The sequence below is a fragment of the Xyrauchen texanus genome, chromosome 7, assembly GCF_025860055.1.
Source record: "Xyrauchen texanus isolate HMW12.3.18 chromosome 7, RBS_HiC_50CHRs, whole genome shotgun sequence".
Lineage (NCBI taxonomy): Eukaryota > Metazoa > Chordata > Actinopteri > Cypriniformes > Catostomidae > Xyrauchen > Xyrauchen texanus.
The window spans coordinates 47450677-47476530 of record NC_068282.1 but is presented as its reverse complement, the minus strand read 5'-3'; the positions used below and the strand labels follow the sequence as shown (position 1 = coordinate 47476530).

At 37.0% G+C, this 25854-nt stretch overlaps 1 protein-coding gene across 5 annotated transcripts in view; it reads left to right on the top strand.

Moving 5' to 3' along the window:
* The window catches only part of LOC127647013 (receptor-type tyrosine-protein phosphatase F-like), a 321133-nt gene that overhangs the window by 249062 nt on the left and 46217 nt on the right, over nucleotides 1-25854 (top strand). For all 5 annotated transcript variants that reach the window (XM_052131055.1, XM_052131057.1, XM_052131054.1 and 2 more), the window contains 6 exons: nucleotides 4605-4722; nucleotides 8234-8815; nucleotides 12161-12258; nucleotides 12435-12691; nucleotides 18191-18272; nucleotides 20869-21078. In XM_052131055.1, coding sequence (XP_051987015.1) covers nucleotides 4605-4722; nucleotides 8234-8815; nucleotides 12161-12258; nucleotides 12435-12691; nucleotides 18191-18272; nucleotides 20869-21078 — 1347 coding nt within the window. The remainder of the gene's footprint in view (nucleotides 1-4604; nucleotides 4723-8233; nucleotides 8816-12160; nucleotides 12259-12434; nucleotides 12692-18190; nucleotides 18273-20868; nucleotides 21079-25854) is intronic.

Here is a 25854-nt window from a genome sequence, read left to right as displayed (position 1 = left end):
AACTGAACATAGTTTCTCCAGCCGGAATATGAGATAGCCGGTACTTCTTTCCTGTGTTTGCGGACATGACGTAATGACACAAGATAGAACGTCATTAGCCAGCGATTTTGTGCCAAATCTGACCCGGCAGCTCAAAATACAAATAATTTTCATAGGCTAACCGTAGTGACCGGCTAAACTGATTGTTTATGTACTCCATCAATAATGGCAATCTGACATTTTGCATTTTAATTTAAAGTATAAAGCTTACAAAAATATATATATATATACATATTTTAATGTAATTATAAACCAAACCAAAAAAAAAAAAAGATTTAATGGAGTCATGTTCGGGGGAATTTAATTGAGTTGTTCATTTGGGCTGAATTAAATGCAAAAGTACAATACTTTGAGTTTAGAACAAACGTTTTATAAATACCAATACAGTGCTGCTTTGCAAGTGCAGTTAAAAAACAACCACTTTTTGATATCTTTGTTAGTGGAGGGAATGGTCAGTAGAGAGTAGAGAGTATGAAGTGGACATGAACACTGTAAATACCAGATGAGTTTGTTTCTACAGTATCAAACATCCCGGTTTAGTCAGACAGAGAAATCTGATGGCAGTGAGTGTCATTTCTCCTCTCTTGACCTGGAGAAGTGTTATTTGTTAAGTGTGATGTTGGAGTGGCCACAGAGTTGGAGGAAAATGAGTTCTTTGCCAGCAGAGTGCAGGATCAGTATGGTGGAGTCTAGTCTCAATCTCAGACAGCATGTCCACAGACACAAACGTGGTAAGAGCTTCGTCAAAACCACAAACTTGAATCTGATTGGCTGGCTGGAGTCAGTATGTGTGTAGTTCTTCACCAGGAATTCCACTATTAAACATACTTTTTTATATCCATATATTATTATTACATTGAAAAAACACAGACTGATGGCTTCAACAGAAGCATTTGCCATTGATTAACAACCTCAGAGCTCAGGTCTGTCTTTGAAAATGATTGGGATTTTTACTTCCAGATCCAGACTGTTGCGCTCTATAGCAGTAGTACATATCAATTCATAAGCCACAGCAAGACAATCTAAATCACCAACCTGTGAATTTAATTCACAAAAGCTGTCGTTCCTTCCACGGACACCTAGAAAAAGCATTTGAGACTTCCTCTGCTGCCAACCTGCATCCCTTATCCTGTGCCCTAGATATTTATGGAGGCTTATATTCAAATGTCATCCACAGCTATGCCCTGTTAAATCTTTCCGTCTGGATGTGGGTCTGTCTGTGCCTCTCTATGCAGCCCTTTTTATCCTTCTGTCTCCTTTTCTTTTTTATTAATGAGACGTGACAGCGATATCACTCTTAACAGATAAAGAGGCTCTTCTCCTCTCAATGGTGGTCGACTCTGGTAAACTCTGTGTTGCCACAGGCAGTCCATCCATCATTGCTTAATGTGACCGCTGAAGCCTTCCCACTTCTCAGGAGACAATGACATCCCCAAACGCATGCCAGAGATAAGACCGACTGCTAACAAACAGGAAGTTAAGCTAAAGTAAATGTGTTAAAAGTGCTAAGAAAGAGTCAGCTACCATGCTGCAACTTTTTAATGGAATTTTAAATATTTAGATGATTCCCGTTTTTACATTTTCCTCTCATCTATTTCGTACAGCAAGAGAGTCTGGAATTGTAGGACTAGCTGTGAAGTGATCGTTAAAAATGCAATAGATTTAAAAGCAAGAAGCAGTCCGGATTGCCATGGTCATTTATGTTTTTGCAAAGACCCTTGTAAGGAACAGTTCTCCCAAAAATGACAACATTAACTCATCCTCGTTCCAAACCCATTTTACTTACTTTCTTTCATGGAGCACAAAAGACGACATTTTTAACGTTTTGCTCTTTCCATGCAATTACAGCCAAAATGGATGCAAAAGCACAAAAAAAAGTATCATAAAAATAGTCCATACGATGTGTGTGCTATATTCCAAGTCTTCCAAAGCCATATGATGGTTTTTATGAGCAACAGACAGAAATGTAAGTCCTTATTCACTGAAAATCTTAACATGTGTCTTACTCTTCCTTGGAGTGTTCACAAGAGAAGCAGCCATGTCTGATTCATAAACAAATAATATTTTTCGAAGCAGATCTTTGAATCTGATCAATGAATCAATTGATCCATAACAAAACCGGTCTAAGTGATTTGTTCAGAATCAGATTAATCTGTTAAACTCACAGATTTAATGATCTGGTTGCAGTGGTTCTTGAATTCAGTGCTCACTTGTGGGGAAGTTTATTAGATATTAAAATATATATAAAATATATACAAAGCATTTAATCATGTCTATTAAGCTGAAGTTAAAGCTTGTATTTGTGTAAAGCACGGTTTTAGTTTGTAGATTTCTGTCTGTTCTAAAGTTTCCCATGAAAATGCAAACTAGATCTCTATACAGAAGGTCTATATTTAATGCTGAAACTTTTAGAAGGTTTTTGGCAGCTGCTTTCAGACCTCCTGCAGGGCTCCCAGACGCAAACACACTATTTCTTTCCAATCAGACATGTGAGGGGAAAAAACTGCTTCAATTTTCCCCATTTCTGCACTCTGTTTGAGATTGCTATCTATAGATACTGATAGTATTGCAGCTTTTTGTTTTATCAAATATACACACTCGAGTCCTGGCAGGCGTGCATCCTAGCTGTGAAACTAAATAAAAATAGATTTATGACCTTCCAAAATTGATCCAGATCTCAGGGAATAAAAAACATGTTCACATTAGGAACCAACCATATCACACATTCATCATGCTGTAGTACGTTAGACTGTAAAGTCGGTTCAACCCTGCAGTGAATTAAGTGAGTGATGAACAGGGCCTTTTGTGCTATAAAAAGAATGGCCTGCAGAGATTTCATTTGAAATTTGGCTGATAATATTTGATATTTATTTGATAGAGTTTATAACAGTGAGGTCCCATACAGAATTTCACTGTGGTAACCATAGATCTGTGGTACTGTATTTAGTACATAATACTGTGGATATCATGCTAAATGTTTGAAAGAACCATGGTGTCCACTAACTAATCATGAATTTGCCAAATGAAGAATTATTTGAAAATATCGTAAAAGTACATAAAATTAGACAATTTGCCTTAAATAAGAAAGACACGAAATCGCAATTGAATTCTGGAACCTTACTAAACTGGTATGTAGTTTAAGTCCAAAATTTCACTAACATCCACAGAGCGTCACACTCAGAACACAGAGTGTAAAAATCAGAATTATTGTTTGCATTGGCAATTTGATTATTAATGATTGCTTATACATCTTTAAAGACAGACCTGCGGTGAGCTCAGAGGTTATTAATGCCATGGTGAATTAGGAAATTAAAATAGATTTTTTTGGAGGGGGTGCCAGGGTAGCTCAGCGAGCAAAGACGCTGACTTCCACACCTGGTGTCCAAGTTTGAATCCAGGGTGTGCTGAGTGACTCCAGTCAGGTCTCCTAAGCAACCAAATTGGCCCGGTTGCTAGGAAGGGTAGAGTTACATGGGGTAACCTCCTCATTGTGACTATTGTGGTTCTCGCTCGCGGTGGGGTATGTGGTGAGATTTGCGTGGATGGCGTGAAGCCTCCACACGCACTATGTCTCCGCGGTAACGTGCTCAACAAGCCACGTGATAAGATGCGTGTATTGACAGTTTCAGACATGGAGGTAACTGAGATTTGTCCTCCGCCACCCAGATTGAGGCGAGTCACTACTCAACCACGAGGACCTAGAGTGCATTGCGAATTGGCCATTCCATATTCAGGAGAAAAAAAAATTGTTTTTGACGACAGCTTCGTTGCTTTATTGCTTAAATGTGCTGATTAAACTGCAGAAGGTTGCGATTTAATTATATAAATATATAGTCTGCATGTGCTGCGTGCTTCAAGCTTAATGTCTGCTCTTCTGTCTGTAATTTGTTACAAACACAGAGCGCATATGATGCTTATGATGAGACACACAACTACACAATCAATGATCCTGATGGAGAAAAATCCACCAATCAGAGAACAGTTTGAATGTCACAATTCGAGTCTCCCCACACTCTCAAGCTTAAAATACAGCGATTCTTATAATCAACCATTTTACTTCATGAGATTTTGATTTGAATACTTTCACAATGCTTCATGGGATTGTAGTTCCCACTTGCACAAATACTTTTTTAATTCAAATGAAAGTTTGTAATGTTGTGATTCACCTCAGATCTGGTTGGTTTGGTTTATGGCTTAGAACTCTTTTATGAAAGATTTTATGAAATCTCAGTGGAAAGAATGGATAGGAAATATACTTCCGCAACTAAGACGGCTGAAAAAGACGCAATGAACTTTTGCACTTGATTAACCCCGTCAACTATTACAGAATATGCCCGTATATCTAATCAGGGCAAAACAAATTGCAAACAATGGAAACATGATTTGGATTCCATTTGGAAACCCAAACTGCCAACTGGTACGGAGAGACACGGAACGGCACGTATCGTAAAGAGAACCGTTTGGCCTGATGATGGAAAAATGGCTTATGTCTTTTCCTGTTATGCCATTTTATGAATGACAGTATCTGACCTGTGTCTGTCTTTCTCTCTTTCATTCTCTCTCAGGAGGCCTTCATCACCGGTCTGTTGCCTGAAACAACATATTCTGTTACTGTGGCAGCGTACACCACTAAAGGAGATGGAGCAAGAAGCAAGTCCAAAGTGGTGACCACGACAGGAGCAGGTGTGTTAGCATGTGTGTGTTTGTGAGTGAAACAGACATGTTTTTATTTGCAACATCGAGGTTTATGAAGACCTAAGGAGTTCACTTTAAGTTTAGTGTTAAAGGACATGAGTTTTTTCGGAGGTAAAAGGTCGATCTGCAGTCATGTCTTGTAAAACACTGCAAATATCCAGACACAAGCTCAAAATGACCTCACAATGACATCACTATATTTTCAGATCTACTCACATTTAATGAGTCAGCCAATGTAATGTGGTAAGACTGAAGGTGGAAGTTGAAGAAGAGGGGTTATCCATAAAGTCTCTTTTTTTTTAGCGGTCCCTAGCAATACTTTTTGCCCAAATAACATTGTAACTAAAATAAAACTGTGGCAATTGTATTAGCCACCAATGTCATGTATTAGAAAGAAAAGAATTATATAAAATGACAGAAAGATCTTACAAGCATCACAATTATGATATTTAGTGCAAACTATGGTTTTCATTGTATATTTTTATAACAGGGTTGGGTAAAATGTCAGTACTGTCAAAACAATTACAGTAAATAACTATAAATATATTGTAGTTCTTAATTTTACCATACAACACGTTGTTTTCAGATGTGCCAGTGTTTATGATAACATGTTGTTTTATGATAACATTTTATAAAAAGAAATGTATTATGTAAAACTACCCTTAAGGCAGGTGCACACTGTACAATTTATAGTAGTCCTTTATGATTGTTGCTTGTCAGACTGTACGATATGAATGCATTGATATCGCCATGGTACACTGTCTGACGTTATGTCAGACTGCACGATATACATCGTAACCGACTGTGGTCCCAATCGTACCGTTCAGTAAATGTGACTCACATTACGGGAGTGTTGCGGAATAGAAACGGCAAAATTTGCCCACCACTGAGGAGCATATTTTATCTCTCTCTGAAAGTCAGGACATCAGCATTTCCGTTGCTCCAATACCACTCCATCACGAGCATAAGCTAACAGTTACAAGAAAGATGGATTTTGTCTAACAGGCCTATAATAAGACAGCTTGATCACAAATACAGGAAATGACAGATGTTGAGAATAATGCGAGTGCGGGAGGTAGCCTACAGTAATAATGAGCTACCACAAGCACATATTGATTGTGGAAAGAGAAAGACTTGTGGCAGGAAAAATTACAAACTTCTCCATTCACATTGGAGAAAACACAAAAGGTGGGTTATAGTACTCCTTTCTCCTCTTTTAGATTAGTAAACTATCGGCCACGCAAATTATTGAAAATTCATAAAGGCTGAGAATATATAATGGTTGAAAAATCTCTATGGATGATGCACAAACATGACGTAGATTTCTATAATTGTATCCAACTGTATTTGCTATTTTGGATTAAAACGTCCCTTAAATACTTACCAGTATAAATTGTTCAATCTTTCTATTTTATTTATTTAGAGTGGTGTGAATCTTAACTAAAGACGTTTACAGATGTTTTAAAGTAAATTTATTAAAAGTAAAATAGTAATTATAATAACGTTGTAAAGAAAATGCATGATAAATGTAAAGAAAAAACGTTTTTTTATTTTCGTTTCGTAAGCTCTGTATCTATTTAATTCAGATTCAATAATGCTTTCATATTGCTGACGTGTTACACTTTTCTCCAAGTATTTTCTGCTTATTTATTTATTAAAACATTTGATATAAAATGAAAAGAAGAAAAAAAAATTTAAGTGCTTGAGTAGTGTGATAACTGTAATGCTGTTATGGTGGTGCAAACGCGGAGCAGGTTTCTTTCGGGTGCGAGAGAGGAGCGGAATATCTCATCCTGTCTTAATAGCAGTCACGCTATAAGGCTATGATGCTACATTTCTGACACTGCCAGTACTTCGTCGGAGGCTGAAGATCATCTCAAATTCTATTAATCGGCCATCTGTGAACATGTCACATTGCCGATTTTGCCCCTCGACGAGAGAAATCCTTTGGATTCCCGAAATTTGTCTCAGATGACAGAATCATGTACAGTGTGCACCCGCCTTTAGAGTATATCGTCGCTGTCTGATGAAAGGCAAATCTCCAAAATATTCATTTTTCAATAGCATGGAAATACTGGGTGCAAAGCATAACTTGCCTGTCAGAATTTGCTTTCACTATCGTTTTCGCGATTATGGAAATCTGGCAACCGTATCTGGTATAGTCTACTTACATTGTGGCTTTGGTTGTCAGGGAAATCACAGAGCCGGCTCGATGTTGGCAATCTCTTCACTACACTTCAAACTAAAAAACAATAGTGTTATTTACACAAATCTATCCTTTTGGAATCCATTCATAGTTGTACATATTTTAACACTGTTTTCAAAGACCAAGAGGAGATACTTGACATTGGTGGTGGTGTAATAATTTAGCAGACTCTAGCTCGACAGCTGAGGTGAAGTAGTTGATGCTCTTCAAAACATAAGGGCGGGACATTGGCGGTTTTGATGGACACTTCTCAAGGCCATTGGAGATACTTGTTAAACAGAGAGCTTGATTAAACATCTTTTCATTGGTCCTTTCGATGCACAATTCAAAAAGTAGGAAGAGGTCATTCAGCACATTCCGTCTATGGTAAAATGTCAAAATTGCCAAAAGTGGAGACAGCGACGAGATATATTAATTTGTTTTAATTGCATATGTCTGTTATTCACTTCACACTTCATTTAAATTCAAAATCAATTCAAAGTTATAAATTAAATTTTAATGTAAAAGGCATTCCCACTTTTTCAGTCCTGTTTCTGGAAGTATTTTTCCTATGAACTTTTTTCCATAGGGATTTTGAGAAATCCTTAAAAGAGTTATAACCAATGAACCAAACCAAAAAGCTCTGAGGTGAATCACACCATTACAAACTTTAATTTGAATCAAAATAGTATTCGAAAATTGGACAAAAAGACAAAGATACAAGACTGTGTACTTACCGTCTTTAATGAGGGAATGAACTATAGTCCCATGAAACAATTAAAATGGCCTAATCAAACTAAAAATCTTTGTTAATTATAATTTTTGAACCGATATATTTGAAGTTTATTGCAAAATATTCAGATATATAAGTAGTTTAGAGTGTAGGGAGACCGATACGAATGCCTCTTTCACAGAATTTTTGATGAAGAACTACACTACCCATGATCCTGCAAACAAACAGTGCCAAAAGAGCTCAGCAGCAACTGCCCACTCCCATGGGGGCAGCACCATGAGTGGGCGGTCGCTGCTGAGCTCTTTTGGCACTGTTTGTTTGCTGATTCTCTGATTGGTGGATTTTCCCATCAGGATCATGGGTAGTGTAGTTCTTCATCAAAAATTCAGCTATCAAACTATTGCGTTAAAATAAGTTTTAAGTTATCATTCAAAATAAATTCCCTTACACAATTCTGAATGGTGCATAACCCTGTTTTGTAAGGCGAAACAGAGTGAACAAACAGCTCTCATTGTCCAAGTTAACAAATGCCATTGCTTAAAATATAATGACAACTCTCTCTCTCTCTTGTGCGCTGATAGTGCCAGGCAAGCCCACCATGATCATCAGCACCACTATTGGAAACACAGCTCTGATTCAGTGGCAGCCCCCAAAAGAGATGGTGGGTGAGCTGATGGGCTACAGACTGCGGTACAAGCGTGAAGAAGAGGAGACCTACACCACCCGCGACTTCAGACGCATCGACGACCACTTCACCGTCACTGGCTTGCACAAGGGCGCCACCTACATCTTCAAGCTCTGCGCAAAGAACCGAGCAGGAAATGGAGAGGAGTACACCAAAGAGATCAGCACCCCTGATGATGTCCCCAGCAGCTACCCCCAGAATCTTAGAGTGGTAGGGCTCACGACCACCACCACCAAACTGGCGTGGGACCCCCCACCTTTACCGGAGAGGAACGGGAAAATTATACGATACGTGGTGGTGTACCGCGACATCAACAGCCATCAGAACCTGACAAACGGTACCGCGGAGACGCAAATGACCATTCATGGGCTGCAGCCGGACACCACCTATGACATCAGAGTGAGAGCATTTACGGGGAAGGGAGGGGGTCCGATTAGCCCCAGCATCCAGAGCAGAACCATGTCTACCTCCATGCCTGGTGAGTTCATACACTCACAACATGGACATTCTTGTGTATTTACACATGTTCACGTTTTATGTTTATATGTTTAGGTTAAGTGTGTAATTTCTGGATGGATTTGCAAGATTAATCTTTGGGTGCATCTCAGTCAGTTCCCTAGTTCAGTAGTCAGGGTACTGATCAGGAAGTCAGCCATATTTAGGGCTGTCTCAATCACAAAATCGTTCTGTGCACTGAAACGTTCGCTCCCTAAAAAATCCCACAATGCACCGTAAAAACCAGGGAGTAACATTGCTCACTATGTTCCCTTACCATTAACGTCGTCATGTCTTCTGAAGTCTCAAGTTGTTAGAAGATGAGTCCAAGCCTTATTTTGTCTTTATAAGAGATGTTGTTTCTAATGTCTTTCATTCATAATTGCCATGAAAGTGAAACAATCTTTTATTCTTTTTCCCTCACTCAAACAACGAAGCAATGTTTTGATAGTGCCAATATTAGGGGAAACACTCTATTAATACAGGGTTTATGCGGGTATTAAAAAGGTCTTAAAAAGTTTTACTTCGCCCTTTGGCAAATTAAAAAGGTCTTAAATCAGAGCAACAAGTCTTAAATTCTAAAGGTCATGGCATTAAATGTTGTATCAGGGATTGTTTTCTCATTGCGTTTAAGTAGGGTGACCAGATGTCCCGTTTTTAAGAGGTGTGTCCCGACAATTCTCTAAACAGTGTAATTAAGTCATTTCATAATTACACATGCAATATGACATCATATGGATAGGAGAGGCTGCATGGAATTTGTACATTAAAAAAGCTCAAATGTGGTTAAATCATGAAAAAAATAAACCTAAAATAAAATATAAATTTTCACAAACAATATAGCCTATACAGTTATGTGCAGAAGTTTCCACACCCCTTTCAGAATGTATACAATTAGCCTATAAGAGAATTTTCTATTTTTTTTTTTTTTTTTATGTAGTACTGCCCTATAAAAGCTACATAACACAAAAAGTACTCTTATTTACACAAATCAAAAGTTTGCACCCCTTGGATCTTCCTGTGTTGCCTTCTTGAGCATCAATGAAAGTTTGCACCTCTTGTAATAGTTGTGTACGAGTCCCTAAATTGTCCCAAGTGTCAAAAGCTGGATCTCATCATATTGCCACTGAAGAACTCAAATGTGCAGAAGATGCTGAGAAGCCAAATAATTGTACAGTAGTTGAGGGGTTTTTCTGATGAAAAGAGGACGTCTTCACTGCTCAGGACAAAGCAGGTATTCATGGAGAATTATTACACCAACAGTCATTGATCATCGAGAAAGCAACACACCATATTAAAAAACCAAGGTATGTAAACTTCTGAACAGGATCATGTGTGTATATTCAGACTAGACAATTTCTGTACCACGCGGCTTACATTAGATCGCTACTACAGTCATGTATACTTCAATATTACTGTAGTAAAACCATGGTTCATTTTCTTAATGGTTAAACAAATAGAGTGGCAACATTATATTGAACATAAATGTATACAAAATATACACTAATAAACTCGAAAGCACCCTATTTTATATAACTGAATTGAAATATAGTGATAAACAGCTGCAATTAACTTAATATTTCACTTTTAAAAAGACAGCAAAGTCCCTTTAAAGCTGTGTAGGCCTCAAGTGAATCAGTGAATCATTTATGTGAACTAGTTCATTTACATTAGTGATGTCCCGATACCGGTATCAGAATTGGATCCGATACCACGCTCATGTACTCCTACTCGTAAAAATGCTCTGATACCAAAAACCGATACCATCTGACGTATGAATGTCATTGCATAAACATTCAGCGCACAAATTAAAATCACGTTATGTCCTAGTGAGATTATTTTACAGCAAAAGCTGCAATATAACGATATAAATATATATAGTTTGCATGAGCTTCGTGCTGCAATTGTAAGCACTTGTGAATGTGTGGATATTACGACACCGGTTGCACTTTCCTTTTAAATCTCCTCCTCGGCTCATACACGGAAACAGCGTCATGAGCATCAAGCGACCTCTTTGTACCAGATAACAGTGAACAGAGTGCAAATTCACTTTATAGTACGATGGCACATACAGTGTACATATTTATTTATTTATATAGCAGCATTTTGTGGTTAAATAATCACTTTGAGACACATAGTGACCGGATTTTCTGAAGTGGGAAGCTTCCGTCTTATGTGAGCGCTCCTTGGTCATAACAACACAGAAATATTTCAAAATAAAAGCTGTGCCAAAATAAAAGCTCAATTTAAAAAAAATAAAAAGGATAACAGAAATGTAATATTCATTGTTATACTACTACCACTTCTACTAAAAAAAGTATCGTACTTGTACTCGTATTTGGTCTAAGAAAAATGGTACCGGGACATCGCCAATTTAAATGAACCGTCCGAAAGAATCAAATCATTCAAATGAATCTGAGCTTCCAACACTAAGTATAAGGAATTGATTATTGTAACCGGTGCATTACATGAACTGTCCAAAATAACCGATTCACTCGAAACTTCGTGTGTTTGCAGTACAATGTGACAAATGCAGTGTTTTGTGATGCTATGGTGCTACTCATTTGAAAAGGTAGTTCGATAATTGAACAGCTGCACTATTGTGAAAATAGCTGAGCTAATTTCACATTACTTAAAAAATCTGATACGCTCATAGCGTCACTACGTTTAGTTAAATACTGTACTTCCCAGCACTGATGTGGAGCTCCACAAATGACAAAAATGCTTAATAAAAGCACCATAAAAGTAGTGTATATGACTTATGTATATGCCATGTCTTCTGAAGCCGTACGAGATCTTTGTCATTATTCATGGGAAATCCCTCCTCCGTAGCAGGGCAAGGCACGTTTAACACCTCATATTTGAATGACATTTGAAAGCTGCAGCGTAATGGGAACTTTTTCTGAAATTTCAGTCTGCTTCTCACTTAAAGGTATCATTTGACCATTTTGAGAGGTTTGGAACAACATGAGGATAAGTAAATAATGATATCATTTTCATTTTTGGCTGAATGATCCCTTTAAATATGTCTGATGTTTAAGATGGCATCATTATTTCTTCCTGTATCATAAACAGCATAAAGAGAGAAAAAATGTGTCTTTGAAAATGTCATGTGTGGTTTTTGAGATGAAGTTCTTTAGGTGTTATATTTTACAACTGTCTCAGATTGCATGTTAATCACGATTATCTCGTTACACAGTTATGAGGGATTCCTTTCTTCTACATACAGTATTACTGAGTCTGTTCAGAGGTGGCATGAGGCGTCTGTGGTTTTCAGTGCTGTGACGTATCAAGTAACCAAAAGCCTTTTATTCTCACCTCTCTGCAGAGTTCACCAAAAACTTTGGTGTGAAAGCTGTCATGAAGACCTCTGTCCTGCTCACGTGGGAGGTGCCAGAAACATACATGTCTCAAGTACCTTTCAAGGTGAGATACTCTCATTGGGATGAAATCCGATTAAATGTTTGTAACCTGTTGGTATCAATTTAGGCAGGTCAGACTGTAGACGCTATAATGAAGCAATAAGGTACAAAAGGTCCCTGCTATTTTGTGAATACAAAAAGCATTGTGATTGTGCTAACCTATGCACCCCCTGCTGGCAGATCCTGTATAATCAGCAGAGTGTGGAGGTGCAGGGCAATCTGAAGAGGAAGTTGATCACGCGGCTGCAGCCAGACACGGATTATTCTTTTGTGTTGATGAGTCGAGGAAACAGTGCCGGCGGACTACAGCAGCAAGTGTCCATCCGCACCGCCCCAGACCTGTTTACCACCAAACCATACCACTACAAACACGACCCAGAGGAGGGTGGCAAACTCACCATCACACTACCCAAAGTGCAAAACAGCGCCCTCGTCAGGTCAGTGAAAGAAATGTTATAAAGTAACGGGTGAATCTTGCAAAAACCTGTCAAAAACACGTTCAGGTCATGTTTCACTGTGAAACTTGACCCACAAAAAACAATTCTTCTCCAAATTCTTATTACTGTAATATTTCCGGACATTTAAATAATTTTTTTATTTATTTTTTTAATTGGTTGTTTCTTCAACTTTACCACTGTGGATTTCAAGAAAAAAAACAAATCTCGTTAAAATCTTTTTCATACTGTCACTACCAATTTTCTATTTGTCACCTAACGATGTCCAACAATGTATGTATGTATGTACATGCATCACAGAAGATGTCATTTTTGTCAAATATTTCTAAATTCAAATTACACTTCAAAAATATAATCAAAATAACAAAGTGGTACTAAATCCAAACAGATGGAAACAGATGGAAAATTACAAGCCAAAATTAAATCATAAATACAATTGTAAATTTACAAGAATAATAATACATATCGCAACATAACAATAAAAATAATGAATATAATAAACCATGACCTAAAAATGTAACACAAATCTAATATATATATACATACATACATATAAAAACGGCTTCAACAGCGATTGAAGGGACATAATTTGATGTTCTGCACTTTCAGAGGTTAGAAATGAACTTTATTACCACCTGCTGGTGTAATCTCCAAACTGCAAATGCAGGAACTGAATTTGGACTTTGCGCTGTGTTAAGAGGTGATATTGAAATGTGCAATTACATATTTCTCTGGAAAGTAGCAAATTGTGCTTTGCCCCACAGTTTGCTACTCTTGAGTACTCACGCAAACTGTGTGCGTATTATATGTAAATAAACACACGACCAAGCCCGCTTGTTCTTTGTGCTGGCACGAAAATTGCACTTAGAATTAGCACACTCAGGAAAATTGGATAGGTTGTGCATGGTCGTAGCACTGCTACTTGTGCACTCAAGAAAATAGAGCCCTTTATGTATCTTAAATACACACATTATATAATATTTTCACTCTTTTAGTATAGTTTGGCAGAATTATAGCTTGATTGGAAATTATGTCCAATTAAAATATTCTGCTCACAAGTGATGTTTAACTTTATTTGTCTCATATTTCATCTTAAGCATGCTCTTCAACAACAATTTTGTTTACTTGATTAGCAAGTACACTAATTAAAAAATGTGTTTGATATTCAGGCAAAATTGTTTGGTCCCACGTTACTGTAACAGACACCCAGACTTGTAGATAGCGTAGAACCCGGAGGTGGCGTTTATTGAAAACAAAACAAACCAAACCAAACAAAGGCAAAGATGAACTTGGGGAATCGTCAAAGGAGCAGGAACCAGGATGAGAGAGCAAGGGAATGTCTTCAGGAAGTAATCAGTGGTAGCAGGTAAGTTAGTCCGTATTCATAGTCGGTGTTGGTCAGTCCTTCTGTAACGTTTGGTGTCCAAGGAGTGGAAGAGAGGAGATGCAGGAGTAGAATCTTTAAATCCTTCAATAGCATAAACTGGAGTGGAACAGAATGCTGGAACAAACACTAAATCTAAACTAGAACAACAAAACACTTCAAACATCACAATACAAAGACTGACAAAAGCATGAACAAAACTAGAGGGTTTATATAGACATGGAAACTAAATGAGGGAATGGCAAACAGGTGGGGATAACATGAAGTGATTAGGGCAGTGGATTCTGGGAAACGTAGTGCTGGGGAAAACTTCAAAATAAGTGTCCTTGAACACAGTGGAGACAAACTGTGACAGCTACAACTGGGGGAATTTTTTTAATGTTTATTTCACTCTGTTGAGATTATCATTGTTTTAAATATGTAATAATTTGTATTTTTATAATGTATTTTTATAGGCTAATAACTATAGGTTATAAGTATGGGTTCGAGTCGAGGCTAAAACATTAAAGTCTATACATAAATGGGATTTGAAAAGTAACCAAAATAAAGTATGAAGGCCAGGTACAAAGTTTCCAATTCAGTTTTAATGATACCTTCACAAACGGTGGAAATCATTAAAAATATAACCCTGGGACAAAAAAATGCCTAAAGATGAAGAATAGCCCAATTCTCATTATTCTCAGTAATAATTCTCAAAACTTATTGTAATAAAAAAAAAAAAATCCATTTGAATCAGTATTTAAAGGTAGCAAATGCTTCCATAATGTGTAAATACTTTAAAGTGCTTGTTTATACTTCATTTAAGTAATTTACCAGTTTATTTATTTGCATATCAGTAATGTAAATGTGCTTAGTTTGAAAATTATTTCACAATGCAAAAATATCTTACTAGTCCTAAAAATCAATACATTTTCTTGTTGTTCTCTTTTTAGGTGACTCAGATATGATTTTTTTTATTTTTAGATTAATCCTTTTTGATTTTATTTCCCTTGAATCGCGTGTTTCTTAGTAACTGTGGCCATCGATATTACTGTGGTCATGCAAGTATTATTATCGTTATGGTAACTAAAATCAAATTAATTTTTTTTTTTTAAAGTTACTCAACCTGCAGTCCACACTGGAAAAAAGGGAGAGCAGCTCCAATGAAAATACTAAACCAGTGCACTTAAAATCAACTTGATGAGAACATAATTATTGTGTAAAATCCAAGTGATATTCAACACAGTTTTTAGAAAGGGATGTGAGCACATTGCTACGAAATGTTCAAACGGATTCAGACTTCTAACAGATGGTGTTTACTCAACATGATTTTTACTGCTTGCTCAATGATCTTATTTAAAATGAGCTAATGCAACACAATTCTTTAGCATTTGGCCTTAAAGGGAAAGTCCACCCAAAAATGAAAATGATCTCATTATTTAATCATGCTTTCTTCAGCTGAACACAAATGAAGATTTTTAGAAGTATATCTCAATTCTGTAGTTCCTCACATTGCAAGTGAATGGGTGCCAAAATTGTGACCCTTCAAAAAGTGCATTAAGTCAGCATAAATGCAATTCATATGACTCCAGTGGTGAAATCCATATCTTCTGAAGTGATATGATGGTTTAGATGAGAAACAGATCAATAATTAAGTACATTTTTGCTTTTAATTCTTCATGAATGAAGAATGTGAATCACCAAAAACACAAGAAGAAGAATGTGAAAGTGAAAGTGTAGAATTTATAGTAAAAATGGACTTAAATATTGATCTTTTTCTCACCCACACCGATCATATCACTTCTGAAGACATTGATTTAACCACTGGAGTCTTATATGGATTACTGGGCTTCATTTATGGGACTTTGGGCTTCACATTGTTGGCACCAATTTATTGTATGGACCAAAAGAGAATTTCTTCTAAACATCTTTGTTTGTGTGTAGCAAATGACAGAAAGTCAAACACATCTGGGATGGCATAATGGTGAGTATATGAGATCATTTCTTTAAAGTAATTTCATTCTGTACAATCCCATCAATGCTCACCTTTTCCAATTGTGTTTGGACTATGAAATAAGAAATTGTTGCATCAATGTATTGCTGAAACCAAGCAGGGGATTTCCAGTTTTCAGTGTTATTTAATGTATTTTTGCACAAAATAAAATAAGTAGGAGACTTGTTATTGTTGGTTGTTCTGTTGTGTTGTGATTTAGATGAGTTTAATTCTTTTGGAGGTTACCATTGTGGAGAAGAGTGGAGCTAATGATTAGGTTGAGGTTGGGCACATTCTGAAAAGTCAGTGTGTATTAATTTTCTCATGAAGCAAATACTGATGGATCATCAGTGTTATGACAGATTGGGATCTTAAAATGCTCAGCAGCACCACCCTTGTCATACAGTACAAATAGGTACAGTACATATAATATGCTAATGGTTTTGTTGCTAGCTAGCAACAAGATGCAAGGTTCAATAGAGTTATTTGAACAGTTTATATTTAAGTTAGGTTAACTCAATCCATTTAGGTTTTCGCTACACAAAATATTTGAGTAGAGCCTTCATTTTAATTTTAAATCAAAGAAACTAATTTTCATTGTGTGGAGCCAGTTTCCACAATAGAGCACAACAGTGCCCACCTTTTCAGCTGTCTGGTTTCCAGAAGTATTTTCCCCATTCATTTCTTCCATAGACTTTTTATATAATTCTTTATAAAAGAGTTGTAAGCCATGGACCAAACCAACCAGCTTCAAGGTGAATCATAACATCACAAACTTTGTTTTGAGACAAAAAAGTATTTGAAAATAAATCAGACATAAAGACAAAGATGTCTATGTACTTACCGTCTTTCATAAGGGCTAAAACTACAATCCCATGAAGCATTGCAAACAACGTCATTGAATAAAAAACAATGGAAATATATACAACTTTTGATTTTAGGTTGTTGATTATAAGTATAGAAAGAATGTATTTGACTTTAATTACAAAATATTCCAATATGTATAAATATATAAGTAGTTTAAGGGAGAAGGGAGACCGTCTCGATTACGTCACTGACAGTGCGTGGGATAAGGTGGTGGCTCCTAGGCAAGTTTTGCAGGTTTCGTTGGCTGTGGTTTTCTGATTGGTGGATCCTTCTCTGCTGTACCATGGGTAATGTAGTTATTTTTACTGAATTCCATTATCAAACACTATATTTAAACAATTAAGTTGAAATAACACAGACAGATGGCTTCAACGGAAGTATGTACTATTGATAAACAACATCGTAGCTCATGGTAGGTCTGTCTTTAAAGGTTTATAAGTAATCATTGAAAATCAATTAGCCTCTGGAAATACATGAATGGGATTTTGACTTCTGGAACATGATTGTTGGGCTCTATTGAATTCATTTAAACCAACAACTTTTTTTTTTTTTTTTTCAGTGCAAAGCACTGTTATTCCTCGCTGTTTATCTTCAAGCAACCTATAGAGGATATGTATTGGCTCTCAGGACAATGTTTGCTTGAGTCTCAGAGATTAGCCAGAGCACATAGGCAAGAATCCTGTCCCTCGGTGGGCAAATATTGGATCAATGTGCTTTAGCAAGACTGATGCTGAAGGTTAAAACTCAAACACGTCCCATTCCAGCTCGAAGCAGCGGCCTCACATGGGTTTAGTTTCCAGCAGAATGCTGGATTTGCCATAATGCAGTGCCTACAGGACTAATATTGACCAAATACAGAGAAAAAATCCTTTTCTATTAGCAGACATATTTCCTCATCAAAGCCAAACAGTATTGTTTGAGGCCATTATATCACACATATCAAACAGTGGACTCTCAGGCTGTTACTGCCACTAATCGAGCCACAGGGGCTAGAGCTGTCACAAAAACATTTAGAAACTCAATCAGTGCGATAATTTCCAACCAGACCTATTCATAACACTCTCAAACAAACCCGCACTGAACCTGTGATGAAACAAAACTAGAAAGGTTAGACCTATATTTGAGGACTCTAAAATCTGTTCTATTTTAACAGGGATGAAGAAGGTCATGCTTAGGATAATCATTCTCTTCATCATCTGGCAGCCATGTTGAGAGTTCTGTATAAATATAGTCTTTTGCATTTCTGTTGTCCTTATAGGTGGTTTTACATAGTGGTGGTGCCAGTTACTACATCCACTCTACGCCTTTGGGAGAGCCCAGAGGATATGGATCTAGATGAGGTGAGTGTGTATCAATGTTTACTGCATTGCTGCTGAATCTACAGCACCACGGCCAAAGCAGTAATGGCATAAAAACTGGTGTTAAGGGCGGAGCCTTTGTAATTTGTCCGCACAGAGTCATTACACTGATGCACACACCACAAACAGACACAGCACCAGAGCCCTTCTACCAACGGAGCCTACAAGCTTGGCATAAAACAGCATAACACAGCGGTCCCATAGACAGTCTACGGCGGTAATGTCGTAACACACTAGTTGACTGTTACGCTCTCTTCTATGATAGAGCTGCTTAGATTGTTATCTAAGTAAATATATTTATCACTGACAGCACTTCCCTGTCAGTGCTAATATGACGGAGATAGGATCACTTAGCGCTATGAGTCTGAGAGACCTGGCTGGAGTCTCTCAGCATGCCCTGGATTCGAACTTGTGACTCCAGGACTTGTAGTCAGCATCTTTACTCACTGAGCTACACAGGCCCCCACACCCAATCGTAACTATCACCCAAATGCAAAATGAGACCAGTTTGTAAGTGCTTTTCATGGTGAGTTCAAAGTGCCAGTCGACGCTGATGCGAATCATGAACGCAGCTTCACGATTGCTGTAACTAAGCAGATCGCCACAGTCTACTGACAGATTAATATTGTGGAGGATGAGAGTTTAAGAGATTTAATGACCATTGCTTTGAATATGCAACCTATGTGGGGACTAGTTCTTAATCTAATGGCAGCGCTAGTACAAATACAATAAAATAATGCCTTACACTCTGGTAGCTTACATTACTTTATCATTCTTCCCATTGTGCTTTCAGTCACACGGTCTGTGATGGACTTTTTTTCAATAAGATGTTAGTATTATGACAATTTGTGGATGATCCACTCTTATTTTTGCCTCTCTTCAGCTCCTCAGTACTTCTGTATCTCTGCCGCTGCTGCTCAGACTCATAGGCAATCTGATGTGTCTTAAAAAGCTTTGCTTGGCATTTTTCTGTTGTGTTATTTATACTGTTTATTAATATTTTTTTCCAGCACTGTTCTGCTTTCTCATGAGTTTGCTTGCTCTCAATAAACCGTTGTCTACAAAACAGGAAAAACTTTACCAGTGTGGCCTATTGTGTATGAAAAATTATCAATTCTGTATAGCAAATCTCCAAGTATCTGAAACAACTGCATAATGGTGTCACCAATGTTTTGAACAGCCTGGCATCATTTCCAGTAGGAGCAGTTTTCTCCTGCGTTGGTCTATATTTATGAGCGCTGCCGAGTCAAATGAGAAATGTATTATTGGAAGCTGTGTTGTGATGGTGTTTATCACTTATCACAGCACTGATATTATGATCGTTGTCCCAGTGTGTCTGCAATCTTCATTCTCTCTGCCGCTGGACCCCATTTGTTTAGCTGCAATCCTGCATCCTGGATTTAATTCGATTGAACAAAAGTGTTTTGCGCTAAGTTAAAGAAGCTGTGATTAGTGGAGAGAGAGAGATAAAGGAAGAGAGAAAGAGGTGGAGGGATAGGAAAAGAGAGGATGTCATCTATAAAGGGACAGGTCAACCTCGGGGTTAGAAAATGGCGATGAGTGTGTGCGTTTCTGGCCTGGGTCATTTTAAATGAATGATATCTCTGACTGAGGCGCCTGAGGTTGATATCTGCTCTCTGACTGCTGGATCTTGAAGCCTGGATAACAATGCAGCTGTTTCATGAACTGAACATGTCAACCAGCATAGACTAGAAGTAAGACTGGGTGATACATTGAATATTCATGATATATTTGTGATTGATTTTGTTATTATAAAAATGAAGTAACATTGTGACGATAGCAGTGATCTTAATGCGCTGTTTATTTAGGCAGGTCATTTTTCTAATGTCAAAGAAAGTGTGCATATTTCACGCCCACTTCTTGTCTCGAAATTTGTGAGTATGTGAGTGTTAAGACTTATTGAGATATTTCCATATGAACTCTTGTTTAAAAATCAGCAGCAAGAATATTAATAGAGAAGTCACTATGAATCAGTTCCTAAAGTCCTGAGACAGCGTGCAGATTTCACGCCCACTTCTTGTCTCGATCCGTGCAAGTATGAAAGTGTTAAGACAGAGATTTCTTCATAGGAACTCTGAAGGAAAACTCAGTAGCAAAAATGTTAAAGATAAAGATAGGAAGTCTGATTCATTTCTGTGAATCAGTTATTTTGAAAGAAGAAAATACATATTTTAATAAATTAAAATAAAATAATGAAATAAAATGTTAATACATTTTGTATTCAAATAAAAATATTCATGTTGGAAAATATTGCTGTTTATGTATTATTTTATTGGTAAAAATCTGAATAATGTTCTTGTGTGAATCTTGCTCAGATCGAAGAAGAAAAAACACCCTTTTTAAGCCTTTTCTGAACAAATATATAAATGTAATATTTCCTTATAAAATTTATATATTATTAATATACAGTAATATCTCTATGCCCTAACCTGTAGCCACAGAAATACATACAATAAAGATATGTGAGCTTTTATGGAGTTTTTGTCCTGTGCATTGTCATGTAGGTTTGAGATTGTGCTTATGTTATTCATGTGCTGTATTCTCTGTGTTTTGTCAGCTTTTGGAGGGTAGCAGAGACTCAGACGTGAGGAGGAAGAGGCAAGCTCAGGACTTACTGCTACCGTACATCGCTGCCAAGTTGGAGTATCTTCCAGAGACCTTTGTGTTAGGAGATGAGAAAACCTACAATGGTTTCTTCAACAAACCTCTTCCTGGCCAGCAGCAGTATCTCACATTTACACTGGCAGCACTGAAAGACCGGGACTCAGTGAGTTAAAACACACACATACAGTACACACATAAGTCTTATGTGCTGTGATCGTTATAATCTGAACTCACTGCTGGAACCAGCTGATCTAAACATGTGCAGACAGAAATGAGAGATTCAGACAGTTGAGTTCTTCACAGCTCTCTCAGTTCTTTACTCTATCCCTAAGATTTGGAATCCCAATTCAAATATGGATGTATGCACTTTGATCTTAATTCCCTTGTAAATTTTAAGAGTTACGATTTTAAGTGTGAATAGCTCAAATGAACAAGTACAACATTGAGGCTGTGGTGAATAATCATTGTGTTTCCATCATTTCATTATGTTCGCTTGGTCAAAAGTAACTAATGCATAAAATAGCTGTAATTAAGAATTAATAGAGTTATTCACGTTGGATCATAACTTCTTTTTTCCTAGTAAGATCTTTGATATTAGGGCAAAAAACATATTCTTGATAATAATTTTTGTATGGTTTTCCTGTAAAAAATATCTAAAAATCCTTAAAACAAGATCAATTTGATTGATATTGTTTTAGAAACAACACTGCAGAAGATATTTCGTTTTTTCAGAGAATGTATTTTTATCATGTGTATTTTGTCTTACTGTACTGAGTCAAAACAAGAGAAAAACTCTACCGTTACTGAAGAAGTAATCCAAAGTATTTAGAATACGTTACTGACCTTGAGTAATCTAACTAAATACATTACAAATTACATTTAACAGCATGTAATCTGTAGTGGAATACATTTCAAAAGTAACCCTCTCAACCCTGGCTGTGTAATTAGTATAAATAGAGTGCAGTGCACTTTTTCAGCATCTTGGTTCAGGAAGTGTTTTTCCTAGTCTTTTTTATTTCCCATAGTTTTCATAAGGGAATGAACTACACTACGATGAATCATTGTGAATGATGTAATTGAATTATTAAAAGTAATTGATTATATGTATATATACAATATAGTGAAATTATATAGCAAAATATTCAGATCAGAGCATGTGAGTGGAGCAGCAACAATTTCCCCTCTGCGCTCAAAGCCTTCAATTATAACTCAGCTCCAGCTTCACTCTGGTTTGTTTATTTTTCTGCTCCTCACTCAGTCCATGCTCCCTGATAAGAAAAATTCCACTCTGTGTTCACTCCATGGCAAAATTCGTGCCTAACTACCGCTCCACTGTAAAGTTATTTCAGTGTGCTTTTAATGATCATAAACCTCTGTGCAGGAAATTTCACAAGCCTAGGAGAAAAGCTACAATGTGCTTTAATGGAACTCTAACACTAGCTAGTTATTTATATAAGCTTACTTTTGAAACATGTCAGCAGAATTGTCTGGATTAAATAAATTACCAAAAAACTATAAGAAAAAAATATACAACAATGAAAGCATTTTTTTTTATTAATAAATCTAATTAATAAACTGACAAATGAAAAAAAAAAAAATATATATATATATATATATATATATATATATATATATATATATATATATATATATTAGGTCTTTGTATTATTGCCCTTTCATTATTTAATTTATTAATTAACCTATAATTCTGTGAACAAAGAAGTTGGTTATATGACATTCTCAGAATGTTCTTTACTTTTTTATATTAAAGGGTTAGTTCATCCAAAAATTATCCAATTACTGACTCACCCTCAAGCCATCCTAGGTGTATATGACTTTCTTCTTTCAGCCAAACACAATCAGAGTTATATTAAAAAATATCCTGTCTCTTCCAAGTTTTATAATGGCAGTGAATGGTACCTTAGATTTTGAAGCCCATAAAAGCGCATCCATCCATCAAAAAAGTAATCCATACGGCTCCAGGGGGTTAATAAAGGCCTTTTGAAGCAAAGTGATGTTAGACAAATATCCATATTTATAAGTTTATAAACTATAATTACTGGCTTCCGGTAACGGCCGTCCGCACGTTCATGAGAGAGTCGAGATCCGGCATATGACGTAGGCTTGGCGTAAGCTCCGGTGAGAAGTGACAAACGTGGAAGCGCGCATTGTTTACAGCAAAGGAAAATGGTGAAAAGAATTTTAGATTTTGTTGCTATATTGTAGATTTGTATTAGTCTTAAAATTATGCGTTAGTGCATCTATCCAGTCGTTACAATCGTCCATTCATGGCAGCAAATGCATTTGTCACTTCTCCCCGGAGCTTATGCTACGCCTACATCATACGCCAGAACTCTCGCACGGACGGCCGTTACCGGAAGCCAGTGATTATACTTTATAAAGTTATAAATGTGGATATTTTTCTTACAAAAACGCATCGCTTCGCTTCAGAAGGCCTTTATTAACCCCCTGGAGCCGTATGGATTACTTTTTTGATGGATGGATGTGCGTTTTTTTGGTTTCAAAATCTAAGGTACCATATACTCCCATTATAAAACTTGGAAGAGCCAGGATATTTTTTAATATAACTCCGATTGTGTTTGACTGAAAGTAGAAAGTCCAATTGGCCCGGTTGCTAGGGATTGTAGAGTCACATGGGGTAATGTCCTCGTGGTCGCTATGATATGGTTCGCTCTCAGTGGGGCACATGGTGAGTTGTGCGTGGATGCCGCAGAGAATAATGTGAAGCCTCCACATGCGCTGACTCTTCAGTAATGGGCACAACAAGTCATGTTATAAGATGCGTAGGTTGACAGACTCAGACGCGCAGGCAACTGAGATTCGTTTTCCGCCACCTAGATTGAGGCGAGTCACTATGCCACCACGAGGACTTAGAGCGCATTGGGAATTCCAAATTAGGGCGAAAGGGGAGAAAATCCAAAATCTAAATGGTTTGTAATCTAAAATATGTGTTCAATGTGGAGTTCACTTTCAGAAATACTAGCTTTTGATTCTTTTAAATATTTTAAAGGTTTCAAATCTACCCCTCTGTACCTCGGCTCGCATTTGCTGAGCTTCTTCATCTGCAAATTTAAATAGCATAAATGACAACTCTAAACTACAATCTACATGGCATTTCCGAAGTCAAACTATGCAATATTTACAATTTGTTCATTTAGTGTTTAAATTCTATTTAACACGGGAAATAATACAGTTGAGATGGTGATGCATTAGATTAGAATGATACTAAAATGAATCAAATTATTTAATTGGGGGGAGATAGAAATGTATTACTGACCTTTCAATTATTTTCCACATATGAATGGACATTATCGTCTTTTCTTGACACTTCAGATAAAAAAAAAACCTGCTCCTCATTCCAGGCAACATTATGCCGCTCCACTCCTCGCTTGTTCACATACAGAGATTCAGATATATACAAATATACAGTATAAGTAGTTTTAGAGTGTAGGAGACTGACTCAATTGCTTTATTCACAGTGTGTCTTGGGAGTGTGCAGTTGCTGCAAAGCTCTTTTTATGGGCTTTGTTTGCCATGATTTCCTGATTGGTGGATTTCCCACCTCAGAATCATGAGTAGTGTAGTTCTTCACCAGAAATTCTGCTATTAAACTCAACTTTATCTAAACTTAATCTTTTTGGGGGTTTTTTATGAATATGAAATAATGCAGACTTGTTTCTTTAGTAGAATCATATACCACAGAGATGTCCCGATACTGGTATCAGAATCGGTGTTAGGATTCAGACGAGGGCAGATGAGGAGTGAGGATCTATATGCAGTTCTTTATTAATTAAACAAGAAAACACAGAATAAATCAAAACACAGGGAACAAACAAAACATCCACGAGGGGATAACAAAAATGTAAACACTAGAAACAACCACGGAGGGCACGGCAGGAACACAGTCAAAGACAACCATAACATACAACGACCGACAACGAATGAAAAAAAACAGGGCTTAAATACACAGAAGGATAATGATTAAATTAAACACAGGTGAGAACAATGACACTGGCAGTGATGAGGGCAGGGGATTATGGGAAGTGTAGTTCGGGACAGGTGACGGGAGAAACGCTGAGCAGACAATGGGGAATCGTGACAATCGGGTCCGATACTATGCTCACACACTCGTACACATGCTCGTAAAAAGAATAAAAACTGATACCATCTGATGTGAAAATGTTATAGCGTAAACATTCAGCACACTAATTAAATCCACGATGTGTCCTAGTGTGATTATTAAACAGCAAAGTCAAAATATTCTGCATTTGCACATGCATATTTAGTTAATTAAATAGCATCCTTTATGCGTTTTAAAATCACACTGGGTCACGTAGTGACCTGCTCTTCCAGAAGTGTGAAGTTGTCCTCACAAACACTGTTGCTAAACTCCTCACTCTGAAATATCCAGAACCACACTCAAAAGTCTCCAAACTCACTATATACAGGCCTACGTACGTATGTACAGTATGTGTATATTATAAAAACATAAAATGGGCACAAAACAAGTTTACTGGCATAGTGTGAAATTTGACGGCAGCAGCTTTAAAACGGTCTTTAACATAAATCTTTGAAGTGGTAAATTGATCCATGTTCAGCAATGTGAAGGGCTATACAGTCTCAGCAAAAGACAAATTCCTAGTGATACAAATGAGTCCACAGCCACCTACCTGCTTTTGATCGGAAAAGGGGTTTGCACTCGCAATGTGCTTAGTGGTCAAGACTTATTTTGTAAGATCTGACTTCTTGCCACATAGTATGACAAGTATATTTAAATATAGCCAAAATTGCTCCTTGTCGCAAAACATCATTAAAAGTCGCAGCAACTGAGAAAATCACAAAAAAATAAATAACAAATTGCCAACACTGCTCACGAACCGGCTTCAACACACACAAAAAAACCTACTAAAAAAGTACT